Source organism: Crotalus tigris, unplaced genomic scaffold (assembly GCF_016545835.1).
Source record: "Crotalus tigris isolate CLP2741 ecotype Arizona unplaced genomic scaffold, ASM1654583v1 scf7180000024391.5723578, whole genome shotgun sequence".
NCBI classification, from domain to species: domain Eukaryota; kingdom Metazoa; phylum Chordata; class Lepidosauria; order Squamata; family Viperidae; genus Crotalus; species Crotalus tigris.
In genome coordinates this window covers 965,210-982,695 of record NW_024100561.1, presented here as the reverse complement: position 1 = coordinate 982,695, position 17,486 = coordinate 965,210, and the positions used below count along the sequence as shown (strand labels likewise).

The window sequence follows — 17,486 nt, the reverse complement described above, 5'->3', positions numbered from 1 at the left end:
ATTTGACAAAAGATGTTGAAAAATCTGAAAGCTTTTATTAATTTGTGTTTGCATAATTAAAAATGTTAATTTGACATGATTCTTGAAATTTTGTAAAGTAAGTATTTTAAAATTACTACCTTTATTATCCACTGAACTGACATCAAAATGTAAAACTTTATTGAATGAAGGAATCAGCATGGAAAAACAGATTAAACATATCTCCATATTTTAACAGTTAGGACACATAGAAAATACAGTTATAGTTTTCTTCTAGGAGTCCTATGAAAAATTTAAACATGTACATCACAGATAACCCAAAGACCCCTGTTTTATTTTAGGACCAATTCTTAATTTGTTTTTTGAAAAATATTAAATTAAAATCTTTGCCTTTCAATAGTGTATCAAGATCCATTTTTTGAAGCTATAATAGAGTAATTCTTAAACTTATGCCCTTCTAGCACTGCTCCTATGTGATAATTATGGGGAGACCTCAGTATATTAATTGGCCACTGTATTCTCTAACCATGACCAAAGTTGAAATATCATGCTTGGTTTGTTTGCTGATTTGACAGCATGGTACGGGAGAGGAAGGTATAAAACAAGTTTGCATGCCAGAACAAAGAATCATATAGCCTGACACTGGCAGGTATGTGGATTAGGGGAAGAGGTTGTTCCAAGCAGCAACTGAGACTCATTATTGCTGTAGACATTTGCTTATAGCAAAGAGAATTATGCATTTAAGTAATCACAACTTACATTTTGATGTTAAAGATTCATTTAGCATTACTTTTTTCTACTCATGAAAACTCTCACATTTTGATTGAGTACACCTATTACTAAATATATTTACACAGCCAAGCCAACATGTCCCTCCTTGCTTCCTCAATGTAAGGTTTATCTTGAGGATTAATATCTTCTCTCTTGCGGTGTACAAAGCCATGTGTCTGCCCAGGATATATTTTCACTTCAAAATCAACTTTGCATTCCTTTTTCAACTTCTTTGTTACCTGAATATACTGTAACAGAAAATTCCCTTTTATTATTGTATGAAAACTATTTTCATCTTATTCATGTCCAGAGCCCCCTTATCTTCTCTCATCTCATTGGGAGTTTAAGACACTTACGTCCTCAACCTATATACTTCCTGTGATAATCTGATCTTTACAGGTACAGTAATTAAATAGAAATGTATTGCAATTCATTATCTTGGGATTCAAGTTCTATAGTACCATTTTAGGACGAACTATATGTTTTGATGATTAACATGGGTATACATGGCCACACAAAGAGTGTGTAGCTAAAGAGTCAAGGTGGTGGTCAGAGTCCTAGAAACCAATTATTCTGGTAAAGTATACCAATATAGTTACATGATTACTTTGTGATATGCCCAGTTAAGCTCACCCAATTCAAGTTTTGTCCTATATGAATTTTTAAAATTCTAAATCTTAAAAATATGAAAAATCTTGTGATTCATAATGCTATTTTAAGGTTTGTACTAGGATTGCAAAGAATGGCTTAATTTGCCTTCTCACATTAATCCCAAACATTAATTATTTCTGGATTCACGAAGCAACATTTTCCTCCCGTCAAGCAGATTCTCACAGGGTTAGCCTCTGAGTCCCAAAACAACCTAAATCTTTTACAGAACAATCTTTCTTTCCAGACTCCTTGTTGAAGAGTGACTCTTTTAAAAAGGGGAAAATTGCTGGAACATATACAATAATGGTATGTTTAGGCATGTTTTGTGTCACTCAGGTATCTGAAAGAATCATTAACAGCATCCATCCAGAATAGCCAGGACTCCATAAAGGGGAGAATTATAAACCAATTCCCACTGATATAATTGATTGTTATACTATTTGTACATATGAGATGTGATTCTAAATTCACTATCCAGAACAATATCTTACCCGGTCAACAGGAACGACCTCATCCTTCTCTGCAACAATGAAAAATGTGGGATTTTTCAGATTGAAATTGTCCTCCATTAAACCGACAGATCCTAAAATATATTTGACAAAAAGCTATATTAAAACTAAATATATTAGTACTGAATGGCATCACAAAACCCCTTTTATATCATACAAACAGTTCAAATTCAGAGATATTATCCTCGAATTAGCCATTTACAGTATTTGTTTCAGTTAAAAAGGTTGTCTATATGAAGAGCCCTAAAATATCATAGCAAAAATTGTCCATTAGTCTAGGCCAGCATAATGTCCCTGTCAGAGTAAAAAGTGGGACATGAAAGAACTTGGGATTGATATTCAATTGCTGCTTGCCTTAGAATGTGAACATTGACTCTGCCAATAATTTTGCGTTTGAAATTAACAGGATTGGAGACATTTCCATACTTATTAATTACAGTGGCTTGTTGCATGTGTGGTAATGTCTTATTTTCATTAATGATATATTACTAAAGTGATGGCTGAATAATCCAAAAAGATCCAAAAATTCTAATATGAAATGGTTATATTCCCTAAAAGATTTCTCAGAGAACCATATCCAAACCTATTTGTATCACCTATTTTTTTATTACAGTAGTGGCCAAAATTGTGGAAAGTTTTTGGGAAAAGTATATTTTTGAGGTTTGATGGCTAATAACACCACTTTTTTTTGGAGTAGTACCATAAAATTATATATCAATGGAAAGATAATTTAATCAAGAATGTAATGCAACATAGTTTGTTCAATTATCTGTACTGTATTCTATGAAACGTTATAGCCAAATAACCAGAAAAAGGAAGCACAACTTGCTTAGGTTGATATCACGTAGCTTTCCTTCATCTGATTGTAGCCAATGAGCACGAGTGTTTAGAGAGCCAATCAGGTGCCATCTTGTCTTGGCAATGAGCCAATCAGATCACAGTAGGATTCAGTTATTGATGTCATTTATTGATGCTGAGAAGAGGACATTTGTCAATGTTTTATGTGATCGCTATCAAGTTGGTTGGGGTTTTTTGTGTTCTTTCATTTAGTGAGCTTGTAAAACATAATAAAATTAAAGTAATGGTGCAAAGAGTTGACTTGTTGCCCAGAAAGCGATGTAAAATAGTATTATTAAGTGAACAAGGCTACCGTTATAAAGAAATTAGAAGAAAAATTGGTGGAAACGTAACCAAATTTTGGCCACTACTGTATCTCTCTCTTGAAAATGATAATCTGCACAGCTTCCATTGCATTAAACACATACCATAGAGGGACACGCCTGCAGTAAATATACAATAGTTCAACATCAGATGATGTACAGCAGATCCACCCCAACAGAAGCCAATGACGCCTATCCTTGTCACATAACATTCTTCCTTCAAATATCTCAAGACTACATCGATTTCCCTAAGGTACAAAAGAAATCAACCAGAAAAATAGTAATCTTGAGAGGGGGAAAACACATAAACCTGAATTAGCATAATGCAAAACAATATTATGGTTGGTTTCACAGTTAATCAAATATTTATACTGGAATTGGCATTTTTATCTACCTATCGCAATCTTCCCACCATGGATAGGCAGATGTTGTTGCTTGATGGTACCGATGTAAGGTCTTCCAAGCACAATTCCCTTTTGCAGTTGATTGATGGGGATTTTACCAATGCTGATGATGTTCGAGTGATACTCCAGATGTTTTAGGATTTTACCAAATATACCCATTATTATTGATATTATTTTTGCTTTCTTTTGCCACAGTTATTTCAGATCTTTATATTTTGTGATTTTCTTCAATTCTTTCTCTCCAGTTGATGGATTGGTAGAAACATTTCTGATATAACTGAAATGGGAGATTCTGTCTGTAGTGTGCAGCTTGAGTATCATATCTGATTTTCTTGACCAGAGTTGTTATTTGCTGCTTTATTATTTCCCAATGGTCCCTTGAACTTTCTTGTCTTTAGTGACATTTGTTGATAAGCTATTTTTTGGTCTTCTTCTTCTACTTCTTTCATATGTTCTAACTTACTTAAATCTGATCTTAGCATGTTGATCTTATTTTCCAACCTGATCTTTCATTTTGGTAATGCATTGTTTATCCTTTTTTGTTGATTTTGCATCCAAGATCTTCAGTTATATTTGCAGTTGTGCTATACATCAATGGTTTGTTTCTTGCAGTGAGCTGGTTCTTATATTTGATATTACACTATTTGCAGCTTTTAATACTTGTGCCAGCTGTTTCTTTGGAACAAGCTTCATTATAAGCAATCTTTTGCAATTGACTGATGGGGATTTTTGTCAATCCCAATGGTACTTAAGTGATGCTCCAGTTGTTTTTGGTATTATTACATCATCTATAATCAATCTATCCATCTATCTGTCTAGCTAGCTAGCTGGTGAGATGAGATGGATTGGCTGTGAGGTGGGTTGGGCTGAAAAGTTGACTGGCCCCAAGTCACCCAGCCAGCTTTCATGCCTAAGGAAGGCTTAGAACCCATAGTCTCCTGCTTTCTAGGCCAGCACCTTAACCATATTTTAAACACTATTTTTCAGAACAGTTTGCTGAAACTGACTGGAAAAAGTGTAGAGGATACTGGTAAGATATATTAAAATATGCAGGATCTGAAGAGGGCTTGTGTGTGTGTGTGTGTGTGTGTGTGTGTGTGTGTGTGTGTGTTTGATAGAAATGTATTTATTTATTTTGCCACCTATCTTCCCTATATGGTGACTAAATGGTTTCAATAATGGAATATATTATTTAGGATCAAGTGGGGTCAGCTGCTTACCTGTCCCCTATATATCCTACACAGAGAGAGAGAGAGAGAGAGAATGAGAGAGAGAGGAGAGAGAGAGAGAGAGAGAGAAGAAAAAGTAAATACCTTTCAAGATAAAAACTTACTTATCTATATTTTTGGGATCTCGTGTTTTTAGCCATTCACCTAATTGAGATATATCATCAGATGGTTTCCAAGGTTCTCCTCCCTTAAAAAAGTCTGGACAAATTGTACTGCACAAAAATAAATACAAAATAATTTGTTAAAAACTTTCTTATTTAATAGTCACCTATAACACAGACAATTCCCCCCCTTTTACACAGATTCATTGGGAGAAAGGAACAATAACCTGTCTTAAACAATGAGAGTTCTTTTAAATTGAATGACTAGCAAATAAATAAATAAAGCCTAATCCCATATTCACAACATGCTTTCATAATAGAAGCAGAAACTATATTATTGTCATTAGGTTAAAATACATGATTTGTGTAGTGGTTGATCTGTGAATGCTGATGCATGCCTATAAGTTGCATAACTAACCTATGCCAAAAACATTCTTGATTTTACTATAGTGCATACAAAGAGAAAATTTTCTGTATGGAAAATCATCCCAAAGATCTCCTACAAGCAAGGCTTTTCAACCAGTGGTACAGGTACCACCTGTGGTACATTGGCACCTGGCAGGTGGTACGCAAGCATCCTAGAAAAGTGGTAGCGGGGAAGGGGAATGAGCTGAACCGGTGGCAGCACCGCACAAGCCTGAGCGAGAGATGGCTGGAGCTGAAGGCTGTCAGGGTTCAGCAGAAGGATCAGCGCCAGGCTCCAGCTGGAGTTCGGTGCTGATCCTGGCGCTTCTGCTGAGCCCAGAAGAAGCGCCGATCAGCTGGAATGTTGCAGCATCTCCAGGGTCTTGTGATTTACATTCAGATGCTTGGCAACTGATTCATATTTATGATGGTCACAGTGTCCCAGGATCATGTGAAGTGACCAAAATCTGCTGCAACCACCCAGCAGACGGGGGGAATAAAAACCAAACACTCCCACCCAACCCCCGCTACCAATCCTCAACAGAAATGCTCACAACAATGAAAATCTTGGACAGAGGAAGAGTGCTGCCAGGTGTGCAGGTGTCTTGCTCGGCTGTGATTTGGGGAGCAATTTTTTCAGTGCCATTATAATTTCAAACAGTCACTAAGCAAACTGTTGTAAGTCAAGGACTACCTGCACTTTATCACTTTTTTCCTTTTATTTTTGGGATCATCAAGTTTTTGACACCTTGTTAGGTGACTAGTGATACTCGGATGTTGCCATATCCTAAAAGTGGTACAGTGGGTGAAAAGGTTGAAAAGCCCTGTCCTAGAAGAACAGCATAACCAACAGATAAAATGCCAGGGTGGATAATATCTGCTTCTAAATGTGAACACCTATCCTACATAAAGTGTCATGCATAGTATTAGTTGCCCTTTGATCTAAATATTAGCTTACTGAATTGATAACTGATAATCAGTCAATCAATCAAGTTATTGCCAATTTTCAAATAGGCTTTATTTTATAGTTTAATGAAGAGAAGGACAAGGGGGGACATGATAGCAGTGTTCCAATATCTCAGGGGTTGCCACAAAGAAGAGGGAGTCAAGCTATTCTCTAAAGCACCTGAAGGCAAGATAAGAAGCAATGGATGGAAACTAATCAAAGAGAGAAGCAACCTAGAACTAAGGAGAAATTTCCTTACAGTTAGAATAATTAATCAGTGGAACAACCTGCCTTCAGAAGCTGTGAATGCTCCAACACTGAACGCTTTTAAGAAGAGACTGGACAACTATTTGTCTGAAATGGTATAGGGTTGTACTAGAATACCTCAAAGGTCCCTTCCAACTTTTATTATTATTATTATTATTATTATTATTATTAATCACCAAGTAAATCAGCTCCAGGTAAATTAATATACAAATTATTGTTATTGTGTTGTATTTCATATGGTGTGCAATAATTCTACATATCTTTTCCATTACATATATATATATATATATATATTATATATATATATATATATATATATATATATATATATATATATATATAATATATATATATATCTCAGCTTGGACATACAAACTACATATAAATGGATAAATTAGGAGGCACCTTGATTTAAGAATCACAACTACATAAAGGAAAAAAAAATATGATGAAGAAAAAATAAAGTTCATTTCTTACATGTATCCATTGGAAGCAACCAAATCAGCAATATATCTAGTATTTGGGAGTTGCCATCCAAATATATCATGAATCACAATTACAGCTGCATCAGTCTGGGAAGAGGGCTTCTTCACATAGGCCTTAATATGCTCAATTGACACTTCTTGTCCCAGAGGTTGATAATCAAACACATCTCCAAGGTCACATGGACAAAATTTAGTCTTATCTGCCATCTGTAAAATGTAAAGGAACATCTGGGAGACAATTCTTTAGCATGTCTGTAGATCCTATTCTCTGCAGATGACAGGTGCATGCATATATTCTGTAATTTACAGATTTAAAAATGGAACTACACATAAATCCTGAGACAGATCATTACACTAATTTACCAATAATTTAAGAGCTACAGTAATGTATTTAGAATTAAACATCCAAAACCTGATTTACTTTTCAATTGTGTCTTACTATCATCTTTGAGTCACGTGGGATTATGGTAATACAAGATGTACTGTATTTTGAGTGTCTTAATGAGAAAGAGACAGATCAAGATTTATCATTTCTGAATATTGTGTGAAGAAAATTAAGTGAAGGATGCCACAATAAGTAGGATTTTTTTTTTAAAAAATAGCTTTATTTGTTAGAAATGCAGATAGAAGTAAGCTGAGTTTTGTGAAGGTTAATGTTAGCTGACTAAACTATATAGAGAGGTAGAGGTAGAGAAATGTGATCACCTCTGCACAGCTTAAAACAAAACTGCTTCTACTAAGAAACTCTCAGCATAAATGGACAGTCACCTGCTTCCATGTGAGAACAAGGTAAAGACTTAAATATCTAAGGGTCCACTTTTAGCTCTCAACTTACCGGGCACGTCAGACTCATGAAGGCTGTGCAGTAGAAAATCTTAAGCAATTTTAATATTAATAGGTATTATAGATTGGAGCTCCTAGACATAGAGTACAAACTTTAATAGGAAATATGCATCTACAGAGGAAGTAGTTTTTCATTGTATACTCTGTCAGAACCACATGGAAGAAGTGAGCTTGACTGTTATTCAAAGGTATTTCATAACACAAATCAGACCCACTTACCTTTGACTTTGAGTTTTCTTGTAGTAATCATATCCCTAGACATTGATGACCTTTGTTTTTCCTATACATTGATTTGCCTTTAGGGCTTTTGCCTATAGAATGTTGCTGAACATATCTATGTTTGCTTGACCTGGCTTTGCAAAGCTAGAATACATTTTGGAGCCTGAAATACTCTAGTATCCTGCTTGAGTAGAGAAAACAAACCTCATCTTGAGACTGGAGTGAAAACTTGTACTGTAAGTCACAAATAGGATGGAAATTCAGGAATTCCCTTTTCAATGTTTTCCCCCAACAATGCTCAGGCCCAAAGGCCAATGCAAACATTAAATCCTCCAGCTGTAACAGAAATATCTCATTCTCACTTGCTATTAAATTATGTAATATTAACAGGTGAAGTCTTTTAGTTTTTGGTCCCCAATTCAGTCTTAACTGCAACAGTTTCTGTTGAGTCCTCGAGTCAACGGCGAATGAATACAGCACATTCTGTAATTCCAACAGCCCTTTATTTAAGGTAGTTCTCTCTCCATCACAGCTCTGACCAGCCCCGTAGTTCCGGGTCCCACTTGCAGACACCGCGGTGCCCTGGTTTGGGTGACCTTAGGAGGCAGTCTGTCTGGGTGCAACCTGTCAAGTTTGGTGATCAGTTTGTGCCCCCAACGGAGTTCAGCTGGGCTCTTCCCAGTGGAAGTTGAAGGTGTGGTGCGGTAAGCAAGAAGAAAGTCTGCCAACCTGTGGTGCCAGTCCCCGTAGGTCAGTTTCTTTAAAGCATCCTTGGTGATGCGGACTATCCATTCAGCCATACTGTTGGTAGAAGGGTGGAATGGTGCAGAGGTGGCATGACGAATCATGTTGGCCTGCAAGAAAGCCTGAAACTCGAAAGAAGTGAATTGAGGACCATTGTCAGACACCAGGACATCTGGGAGCCCATGTGCAGCAAAAATCCCTCTCAGTACTTGAATGGTCTTGGCAGCAGTGGTGGAAGAGACAGGTACAACCTCAAGCCACTTTGAATAGCTGTCAACAAGGACCAAGAAGAATTGACCCTGAAAGGGCCCAGTGTAATCTACGTGCACCCTAGACCAAGGTGACTGTGTTTCCTCCCATCTATGTACAGGAGCCTGAGGCATTTCCGGGCGTGAGTGCTGACACAAGTGGCATCCATGCACTTGAGCCTCTATCTCCCTGTCTAACCCTGGCCACCATAAATGGCTGTGCGCAAGCGCCTTCATCCTGACAATGCCAGGATGGCTCTCATGAAGGGAAGCCAAGACCCTAGGTCTCATTGAGATAGGAATAACAACTCTGCTGCCCCACAACAGACAACCCTGAAAAGTGGATAACTCATGCTTCTTGAGCCAGAAACTCTGAAACTCAGTACCTGGACAACTCTCAGGCCATCCAGACAAAACCCAGGACAATACACGAGTGAGTGTGAGATCCATGGCTGATTCAGCAGCCACATCCCTGGCATTTAAGGGCAACTCAGGCAACGCCTGAATGGAAAGAATGTTGATGGCAGGGGCAGCCTCTACCATTTGTAAAGGTAATCTACTAAGGCCATCAGCGTGGCCCATTTCCTTGCCAGGTTTGTGAACTAAGGAAAAGTCATAGGCTGACAGAAAGATAGACCATCTCAGCATTCGAGGGAAGATGATATGGGGAGTTTGTTTGTTCGTAGTAAACAACCCCAACAGAGGCTTATGGTCAGTGTAGACCGTGAAGTGTCTGCCATATAGAAAATCATGGAATTTTTTAATTCCAGCAACAATGGCCAAGGCTTCTCTATCTATCTGAGCGTAGTTTCACTCAGCAGAAGACAAAGTTCTGGAGTAATATGCAACAGGAACCTGAGTTCCATCAGGTCTTAAGTGGCTGAGTACAGCTCCCACCCCATAAGGGGAAGCATCACAAGCGATGCACACAGGAAGAGTTTCATTAAAATGTGCAAGCACATCATTTGATGTAAGTAAGGCCTTGACCTCATTGAAGCTTTCTTCCTGTGCCTGTGACCACTGCCACACTGCCTGTTTGTCTAAGAGTCTATGAAGTGGCTCAGCTACATTAGCTTTGTTAGGTATGAATGCATTGTAAAAGTTCAAGAGGCCCAGAAAAGCTTGTAATTCAGCTTTAGATTTAGGCCTAGGAGCTTGCAGTATAGCCTTTAATTTAGACTCAGCAGGGTGAATGCCCTTGGCATCTATTCTGAATCCCAGGAAATCTGTAGAAGACACTCCAATTTTGCATTTATCTTTTTAAAGCTTGAGGCCTGTTTTCCTGAAATGCAGCAGAACAGCCCTCAGTCTCTCAGCTAAATTTTGAGTGGATTCTCCTGCTATTATGACATCATCAAAACAGGGGCATGCCCCTGGTATACCTCTCAGGGTGTTTTCCATTACACTTTGGAAAATTCCAGGAGCTACATTTACTCCAAATTGTAGTCTTTTGACTTTGAATGCCCCCCTATGAGTTACAATAGTCTGCGCTTCAGCAGCAACTTCATCAACAGGTAACTGTTGATAAGCCTGTGCTAAATCCAGCTTTGCAAAAACATGCCCCCCTTTGAGGGAGGCCAAAATGTGGCTGACATAGGTACAGGATATGCATGCTGTTGCAATGCCTTGTTTAGAGTGCATTTGTAATCTGCACAGATGCAAATGTCCCCATTAGCCTTGAGAGGCGTGACTGTGGGAGTTTCCCATGGACTTGAGTCAACAGGTTCTAAGACACTTTGCTGAATCAATTTGTCCAGTTCAGCATCAATTTTCCCTTTCAAAGCAAAGGGTACTGTCCTTGCTTTTACTCTAATAGGAGTGACAGTAGGGTCCAGTTTCAAGGAAAATGGGGGGCCTTTGTATGCTTCCAGCTGGGGCCTGAAGACATCTGCAAATTCTTTGCCGACTTCCTGTAGACCTAATGTTTGCAAATTGTGAAGCCCTGTAACTTGTATTCCCAAGGCCTCAAACCAATCGAGTCCAATGAGACTCGTGCGTTCACCCCCAACTACCAATACATCTAATGGACCTTCAAAATCCTTGTATTGTACATTAAGGGTGGCCTCCCCCTTAACACACATCTTGGAATTTTGGAAGTCCGTTAAGACTATATTGGATGGCCTAAGCTTGTCCTGGAACCCACTGCTGGAGCAAATCTTTCTGAAAGTGTGAATGGAAATAATTGAAAGTGCAGACCCAGTGTCCAGTTCCATAACCAATGGAACTCCTTACAACTTCACCTTAAGTGAAAGTTTCTTTTTAAGTGGCCTGTGCTGCCTGTCCTATAAATGCTTCTACATGATGCACAGAAACCCACCCTGTTTTGGCTGGGGACCCTGGTACCTTTCAGGTGCAATTCTTCTCGGGGTTGTACCTTCTGATGGCCCAGACACACAGCTGCTATGTGGCCTTGCTTTCCACATGCTCTACAGATTGCAGAACGGAACCTGCAGTCGGTCCTCTTGTGGCGACCTCCACACCCGAAGCACTTGGATATAGCTGAAGACTTTTCTTTGCCTTCCTTCTGCTTTCTTTCTTTGGCTGGGTAAAGATAATCCAGCTCATCTTCAGGATCTTCTTCCAAGCTTCCCTGGACTCCCTCATGGTGCACGGAGATGGCTTCTGGGTTGTTCCTGATAGACCTCATGTTCTTGACTGCCCCACCTGCTGCCTCTTCTGCAGTGACCTCTCTCAAGGCATCTTGGAATGAAATGTCCTCCTTTGAAAAGAGTCTCTGTTGCAAGTCTCTGTTCCTAAGCCCACATACAAACTGCTCTCTCAACCTTTCTTCTAAATCTTTAAAATCACAATGCTTAGCTGCTCTTCTCAAGGCTGCAATGTATTCTTTAACTGATTCACCAGCTCTTTGATCCCTCTGTTCAAAAGTGTGTCTCCACACAATAACAGACAACTTGGGCTGAAAATGTTCCTTCAATAATTTTTTAAAATCTGTATAAGTGACAGATTCAAGAGGAGCAGGGGCTGCCAAATTTTTAGCAATTTCAAATGCATCTTGACCACAGACATACAGCAAAGTAGCGGCCTTCAAGCCATTTTCTCTTACTTGATTTACTCTAAAGTAATTTTCTACTCTGGCAACATAAGACTCCCATCTTTCTGGGTGCGTGACATCGAATTCAGACAGTCTCCCTATCTTTGCCATTCTTGCTTCTCTGTTAGGAAGGGGTCTATCAGCCAGCTTACCTCCAGCGACGCTGTACTGGCAGACCAGGTGCTGAGTTTAACGCCGTCTTCCTCTCTCCAGGACTCTTGGGTAAGCTTACAATTCTTCTTTTTTGTTTTTGTAAGCCATCCCACCTTTGTTGCCAGTTTTGACTCATTGAGTCAACAGCGAATGAATACAGCACATTCTGTAATTCCAACAGCCCTTTATTTAAGGTAGTTCTCTCTCTGTCACAGCTCTGAGGCTCGCAGGCCTCTCTGACTCCTTTAATAGCATCCCTGGGCAAAAAGGTAACATTTAGGCGCGCTCCGCACCTCACGCATGCGCGCGAAGCCGGTGCCACTCAATCTGGTCCCGGGCAGTTGCAAGCTGCCCGGGACCATTGCAACGTCCCGAGCCTGCCTTTGCAGGCTCAGGACACAACAATTTCCATCTCAAAGCTTTCAGTCAAATTATGTAGAATTTTATTATGAATCCCCATTCTACCTGACTTGCTTCTTTGAAAATTTGCTGCTGGCTAATTTATCATTAGTCCCATTTATATTTCTTCAGAATTTTTATTTCCTAGGGAGTCATCTGAAAATTTAGCTGAGAGATTAAGGGCTGTCTTGCTGCATTTTCAAAAAGCAGGCCTTAAACTAAAGAAGGATAAATGTAAGATAAGAGTCACTTCTACTGACTTCTTAGGATTCAGAATAGATGCTCAAGGCATTCACCCTGCTAAAACTAAATTGCAAGCCATCCAGCAGGCCCCAAGCCCTAAATCTAAGAGTGAGCTGCAAGCCTTCTTGGGGCTATTAAATTTTTACCATGCTTTTCTCCCTCATAAGGCTGCTGTGGCAGAGCCATTACACAGGCTCTTAGACAAGCAGGCTCTGTCGCAGTGGACTAAAGTCCATGAAAACAGTTTCAATGAGGTTAAGGCCTTGCTCACGTCTAATGCTATGTTAGCACATTTCAATAAGCAACTGCCTGTTTGCATGGCCTGCGATGCATCTCCTTATGGGGTGGGAGCTGTACTTAGCCATCTGAAGGTTGATGGGACACAGGTCCCTGTGGCCTATTATTTGAGGACTTTGTCTTCTGCTGAGCGAAATTATGCTCAAATTGACAAAGAAGCATTGGCCATAGTGGCTGGCATTAAGAAATTTCATGATTTCTTATATGGCCGCCAATTCACGGTCTTCACTGACCATAAGCTTCTGCTGGGTTTGTTTACCACTAACAAACAGACCCCACATATCATTTCTCCTCATATGCTGAGATGGTTCATTTTCCTGTCAACATACGACTTCACATTAGTCCACAAACCAGGAAAAGAAATGGGTCATGCAAATGGCCTGAGCAAACTACCTCTGAATCAAGTAGAGCCAGATCCAGCCATTAATATCCTGTCTATTCAGGATTTACCTGAATCTCCCCTCAATGCTAGGGATGTGGTTGCTGAAACTGCCACTGATCACACGCTTACACGCGTGCTGACATGGGTGTTGTCAGGATGGCCTGACAAGTGCCCTGATACTGAGTTCCAGAGTTTCTGGCACAAGAAGCATGAGTTTTCCACTTTCAAGGGTTGCCTGTTATGGAGTAGCAGGGTAGTGATCCCTGCCTCATTGAGGTCTAGAATCTTGATCTCTCTGCATGAGGGACATTCTGGTATAGTCAGGATGAAAGCACTTGTGCGCAGCCATCTTTGGTGGCCTGGACTTGATAAAGCCATCGAGACCCAGGTGCACGGGTGCCAAGTGTGCCAACAGTCTCAGCCAGAAATGCCTCAGGCACCAGTACATAGGTGGGAGGAAACTCAATTCCCATGGTCTAGGGTGCATATAGATTGCGCTGGGCCCTTTCAGGGGCAATTCTTCCTGGTTGTTGTTTAGCCATTCCAAGTGGCTAGAGGTTGTTCCTGTTTCCTCCACTACTACTGCCAAGACCATCCAAGTGTTGAGAGGAATTTTTGCATCACATGGTCTTCCAGATGTTCTGGTTTCAGATAATGGCCCTCAATTTACCTCTTCTGAGTTCCAGGCTTTTCTTCAGGCCAATCTGATCTGGCACGCAACATTGCCTCCTTTCCACCCATCATCCAACGGACTGGCAGAACGAATGGTGCGAACCACCAAGGATGCCCTGAAGAAACTGACTTACGGTAACTGGCATCACAGGTTAGCAGATTTCCTTCTTGTATACCGCACCACACCTTGTACTGCCACAGGGAAGAGTCCTGCAGAACTCCGCTGGGGTCGCCGCCTCATCACTAAGCTGGACAGGCTGCACTCAGACCGGGTGGCTTCACAGGTGTCACAACCACGGGCACCGAGGAGACTGCAAGTGGGTGATCCGGTCTGGGCACGGAACTACGGGCCTGGTTATCTCTCGGTCACATCTGTGGTCTGCAAGGTCTCGGGACCGCTTTCCTACGAAGTCGCTTTGGGAGACGGCCGCGTTCTGCGCAGACATATAGACCAACTGTGTTGGAGACTGGACTCTCACCCTTCCACTTCTGGCTCTTCTCTGGGAGGGGACTATAATGTGCATTCTGAGGGTCAGTTTCAGAGGCCTGACAGGCCATCTTTAGCCCATGCTGAAGCTAGTCAGGATTCATCCCAAGGTTCTTCAAGTGCTCCTAACAGGATGTCACAGGATAAGAGGTCATCCCACACATTCATAAGTACTCCAGACAGGGAGTCACACCAGGGGTATCCACATTATTCACACATGACAGACAGTACTCCAGACAGGGAGACTGATGGGTATCCACACAACTCACAAACTACAAGAGAACAAAAACTCCAGCAGGGACGATGGCACAATTCCGCAATTGCTCCCAGAAGGAGGTTAACAGGGAAGGGGGTAGCCAGGGAGGCGACTCCTGATTCCGGCACCTTGGGCACGTGCTTGGGGGCCACAGAGTACTGGGGCACTCCCAATACTCAACACTCTCCATCTGCTGGCCTTGGGTTTGAGGGACAGTGCTCCCAAGAAGGGTCCATTGTGGAACTGGGGACTACCACTCCTCCAAGGTATGCTGGCTTGGGCTTAGAGGGTCCAGTCAGCCAGCAGATGGGCAGATCAATTGGGTATTTGGGGCAGCAAAGCCCTGGCCTACCTAGCCTGGTAGGTGAGCAGGGGGGCCAGGCAATCTCACCGGGGTCCCCAGAAAATTTAAAGCAGCCACAAATTGGCCTGTCTCGCCGGGTAGGTGAGCAAGGGGGCCAGGAAATCTCTCCTAGGAGGTCACAGCAGGCCAAGTGTCCACTCAAATATCTTAGAGAATTTGTGAAGTTGCTGTCAAGTTCCAAGGGGTCTGATCACAAGGGCCATGGTTAAGAGATTTTTTTTTTTTAATTTAATTTTGGATACATTTATTCCGGAACAGGTTGAAGGGGTTGTGCTTGAAGGCAACCTCAGGTAGTCCACATTCAGTGCATTTGATTTTTGGAATCTATAACACTCTCCCCAAGGGATAATGCATGTGGGTGCACAGACATGTTCCATCTAGGGGGGAGGGGTGTTGTGTCCTGAGCCTGCAAAAGCAGGTTCGGGATGTTGCAATGGTCCCGGGCATTCCAAAAGCTGCCTGGGACCAGACTGAGTGGCGCTGGCCTTGTGCGCATGCGCAAGGCATGAAAATGCCTGATACTTTGGTATGTTGCAGTCTGGGTCTCTGATCGCTTTAAGAGAGGCCTGCGAGCCTGTTCTCTCAGTTTTGTGTTTGCATTGGAAGACTTATTGAATTCGCCATGTCGAGTCATCATTCGCGACCAAACAGAGTATTTAACAATTTTTCTTTTTATTACCCGTCACACACATTCTTGATCTTTGTAATATTATCTTTCAAATCCATAGTCCTCACTGTATCATGAATTTTATCTAACATTCACTGTAAATGATTTGGAATCTCTCTTCACCAGTAAAAAGGCATCATCCATATCCAAAATATTTATACCTGCTGTTAATGTATTTCTATCATAATAAGGATCTTTATATGGTTCTCCATAAAACATTACAATATCAAGGCAATATCACAGACCTTAATTTAGCTGTCCCTTAAGCATTCAGTTTATCTCATATACTCTTTACTCACATTCTATATCTGACTGCACTCAGCAGCTGTCTTTCACTCATCAGTGCAAAACATTCTAGAAGTGAAACTATAATATGCTTCCAACCCACAGTCAACTTTCTTTCTCCCTTCCATATATTTGGTTATGATCTCCTAAAGAGCAAATCTAGTCTGCACACTTCCTGCCTAGCAGAAATCTATTGCACTTCCCAAATTTGCTTATTGTTACCTCTCATACCTTTTTGATCAGAATCCTGCCAAATACCTTCCTGGGCAGTCTTAAGAAACTAATTCCCCTGTAGTTTTTCCATATCCTTTTGTTTATCTTTTCTTCAATATGGCAGAAAAAGTAAGGCATCAGCATTTCCGCTACCTATTTAACCTTTCTCCAGAAAAAAACATAATGGAACATATTTGATTCCAACATACCTAGAATGCTGAATCTAACTTCAGAGGGCTGGAAACGGTTTGTTCAAGGCAGTCTGCTTGCTGCTGTGGAATGGTGCAGCTTCTTTCACCACGATTGGTGCAGCTCCACTGAAAAGGAAGCAAAAGGATTTGCTTATTACAAAAGAGCTCAAAGGTTGACAGGCTATAACTCAGCCCCCAAATGGGGAGGATTTCAACAACTCCTCCTGCATGAACTCCAGGCTATCATGCATTACATACTTTTATATTTCACACCCTTTTGAATCATTAGGTTCTTTATTCCTCAGCCCAGCTTTGGGGGAGAAACCACAATTTTGGGATGTAAAACTTCTGAGTATCTGAGAAGAGTTTTGATGATGATTTAAGACAGGGCTGAGGCCTTTGGGGAGTTGCTGGGAGGAAATAAGGTTATTGTAGCTCAATTCCTGCAACCACTGCATTTGTGGGATGGTTGCTGTGTTCTTTTTTGTATGGCATGCCACACTGTGTTAATATTAATGAAGTTTATTCAGAAATCTATAGTTTCCTCACTGTCGTGCATGTTAATCATTGAGTAAAAAAACTGGCTTGTCACAACTATGGTCAATATTTTGATGTTGCCAGGTTTTAAAATAACACTGCAGTCTTATTTTAAATCTGAGCTGTTATACAATCAACTTTTACAATTATACAATCACTTTTTCTTAACGATTATTCACATATTAGAACTTAAAGGTTGATTGAACTAATATTGAACTAATAATTTATAACTTTAAAGGTTGTTAAGAAGAGACTGGACAAGCCACTTGTCTGAAATGGTAGGGTTCCCTGATTGAGCAGGGAGTTGGACTAGAAGACCTCCAAGGT

The 17,486-nt window shown here is 40.7% G+C and overlaps 1 protein-coding gene across 2 annotated transcripts; it reads right to left on the bottom strand.

The window, feature by feature from the left end:
- Nucleotides 1-15: 15 nt before the first annotated feature.
- CMBL (carboxymethylenebutenolidase homolog) lies at nucleotides 16-16,899 on the bottom strand. Of its 2 annotated transcripts, none has more exons than XM_039329313.1 (6): nucleotides 16,881-16,899; nucleotides 16,641-16,748; nucleotides 6,900-7,114; nucleotides 3,176-3,318; nucleotides 1,893-1,984; nucleotides 16-998 (listed from the first exon to the last, which is right to left on the bottom strand). In XM_039329313.1, exons 3-6 carry the CDS (start codon nucleotides 7,112-7,114, stop codon nucleotides 819-821), a joined length of 630 nt encoding a protein of 209 aa, XP_039185247.1. In that variant the 5' UTR covers nucleotides 16,641-16,748; nucleotides 16,881-16,899; the 3' UTR covers nucleotides 16-818. The 2 variants fall into 2 exon arrangements, with proteins under 2 accessions (XP_039185247.1, XP_039185246.1); XM_039329312.1 differs by lacking the exon at nucleotides 16,881-16,899 and adding an exon at nucleotides 4,808-4,915 and having other exon boundaries at nucleotides 16,641-16,754.
- Nucleotides 16,900-17,486: the final 587 nt, after the last annotated feature.

Coding starts and splice junctions, on each gene's coding strand:
- CMBL (XM_039329312.1), bottom strand. CDS start 7,114: ATGGCAGATAAGACTAAATTTTGTCCATGTGACCTTGGAGATGTGTTT. Junction 1,985..3,175: donor TGCAGGCGTGTCCCTCTATG/GTATGTGTTTAA, acceptor AATATATTTTAG/GATCTGTCGGTTTAATGGAG. Junction 999..1,892: donor AGGTCGTTCCTGTTGACCGG/GTAAGATATTGT, acceptor TTTCTGTTACAG/TATATTCAGGTAACAAAGAA.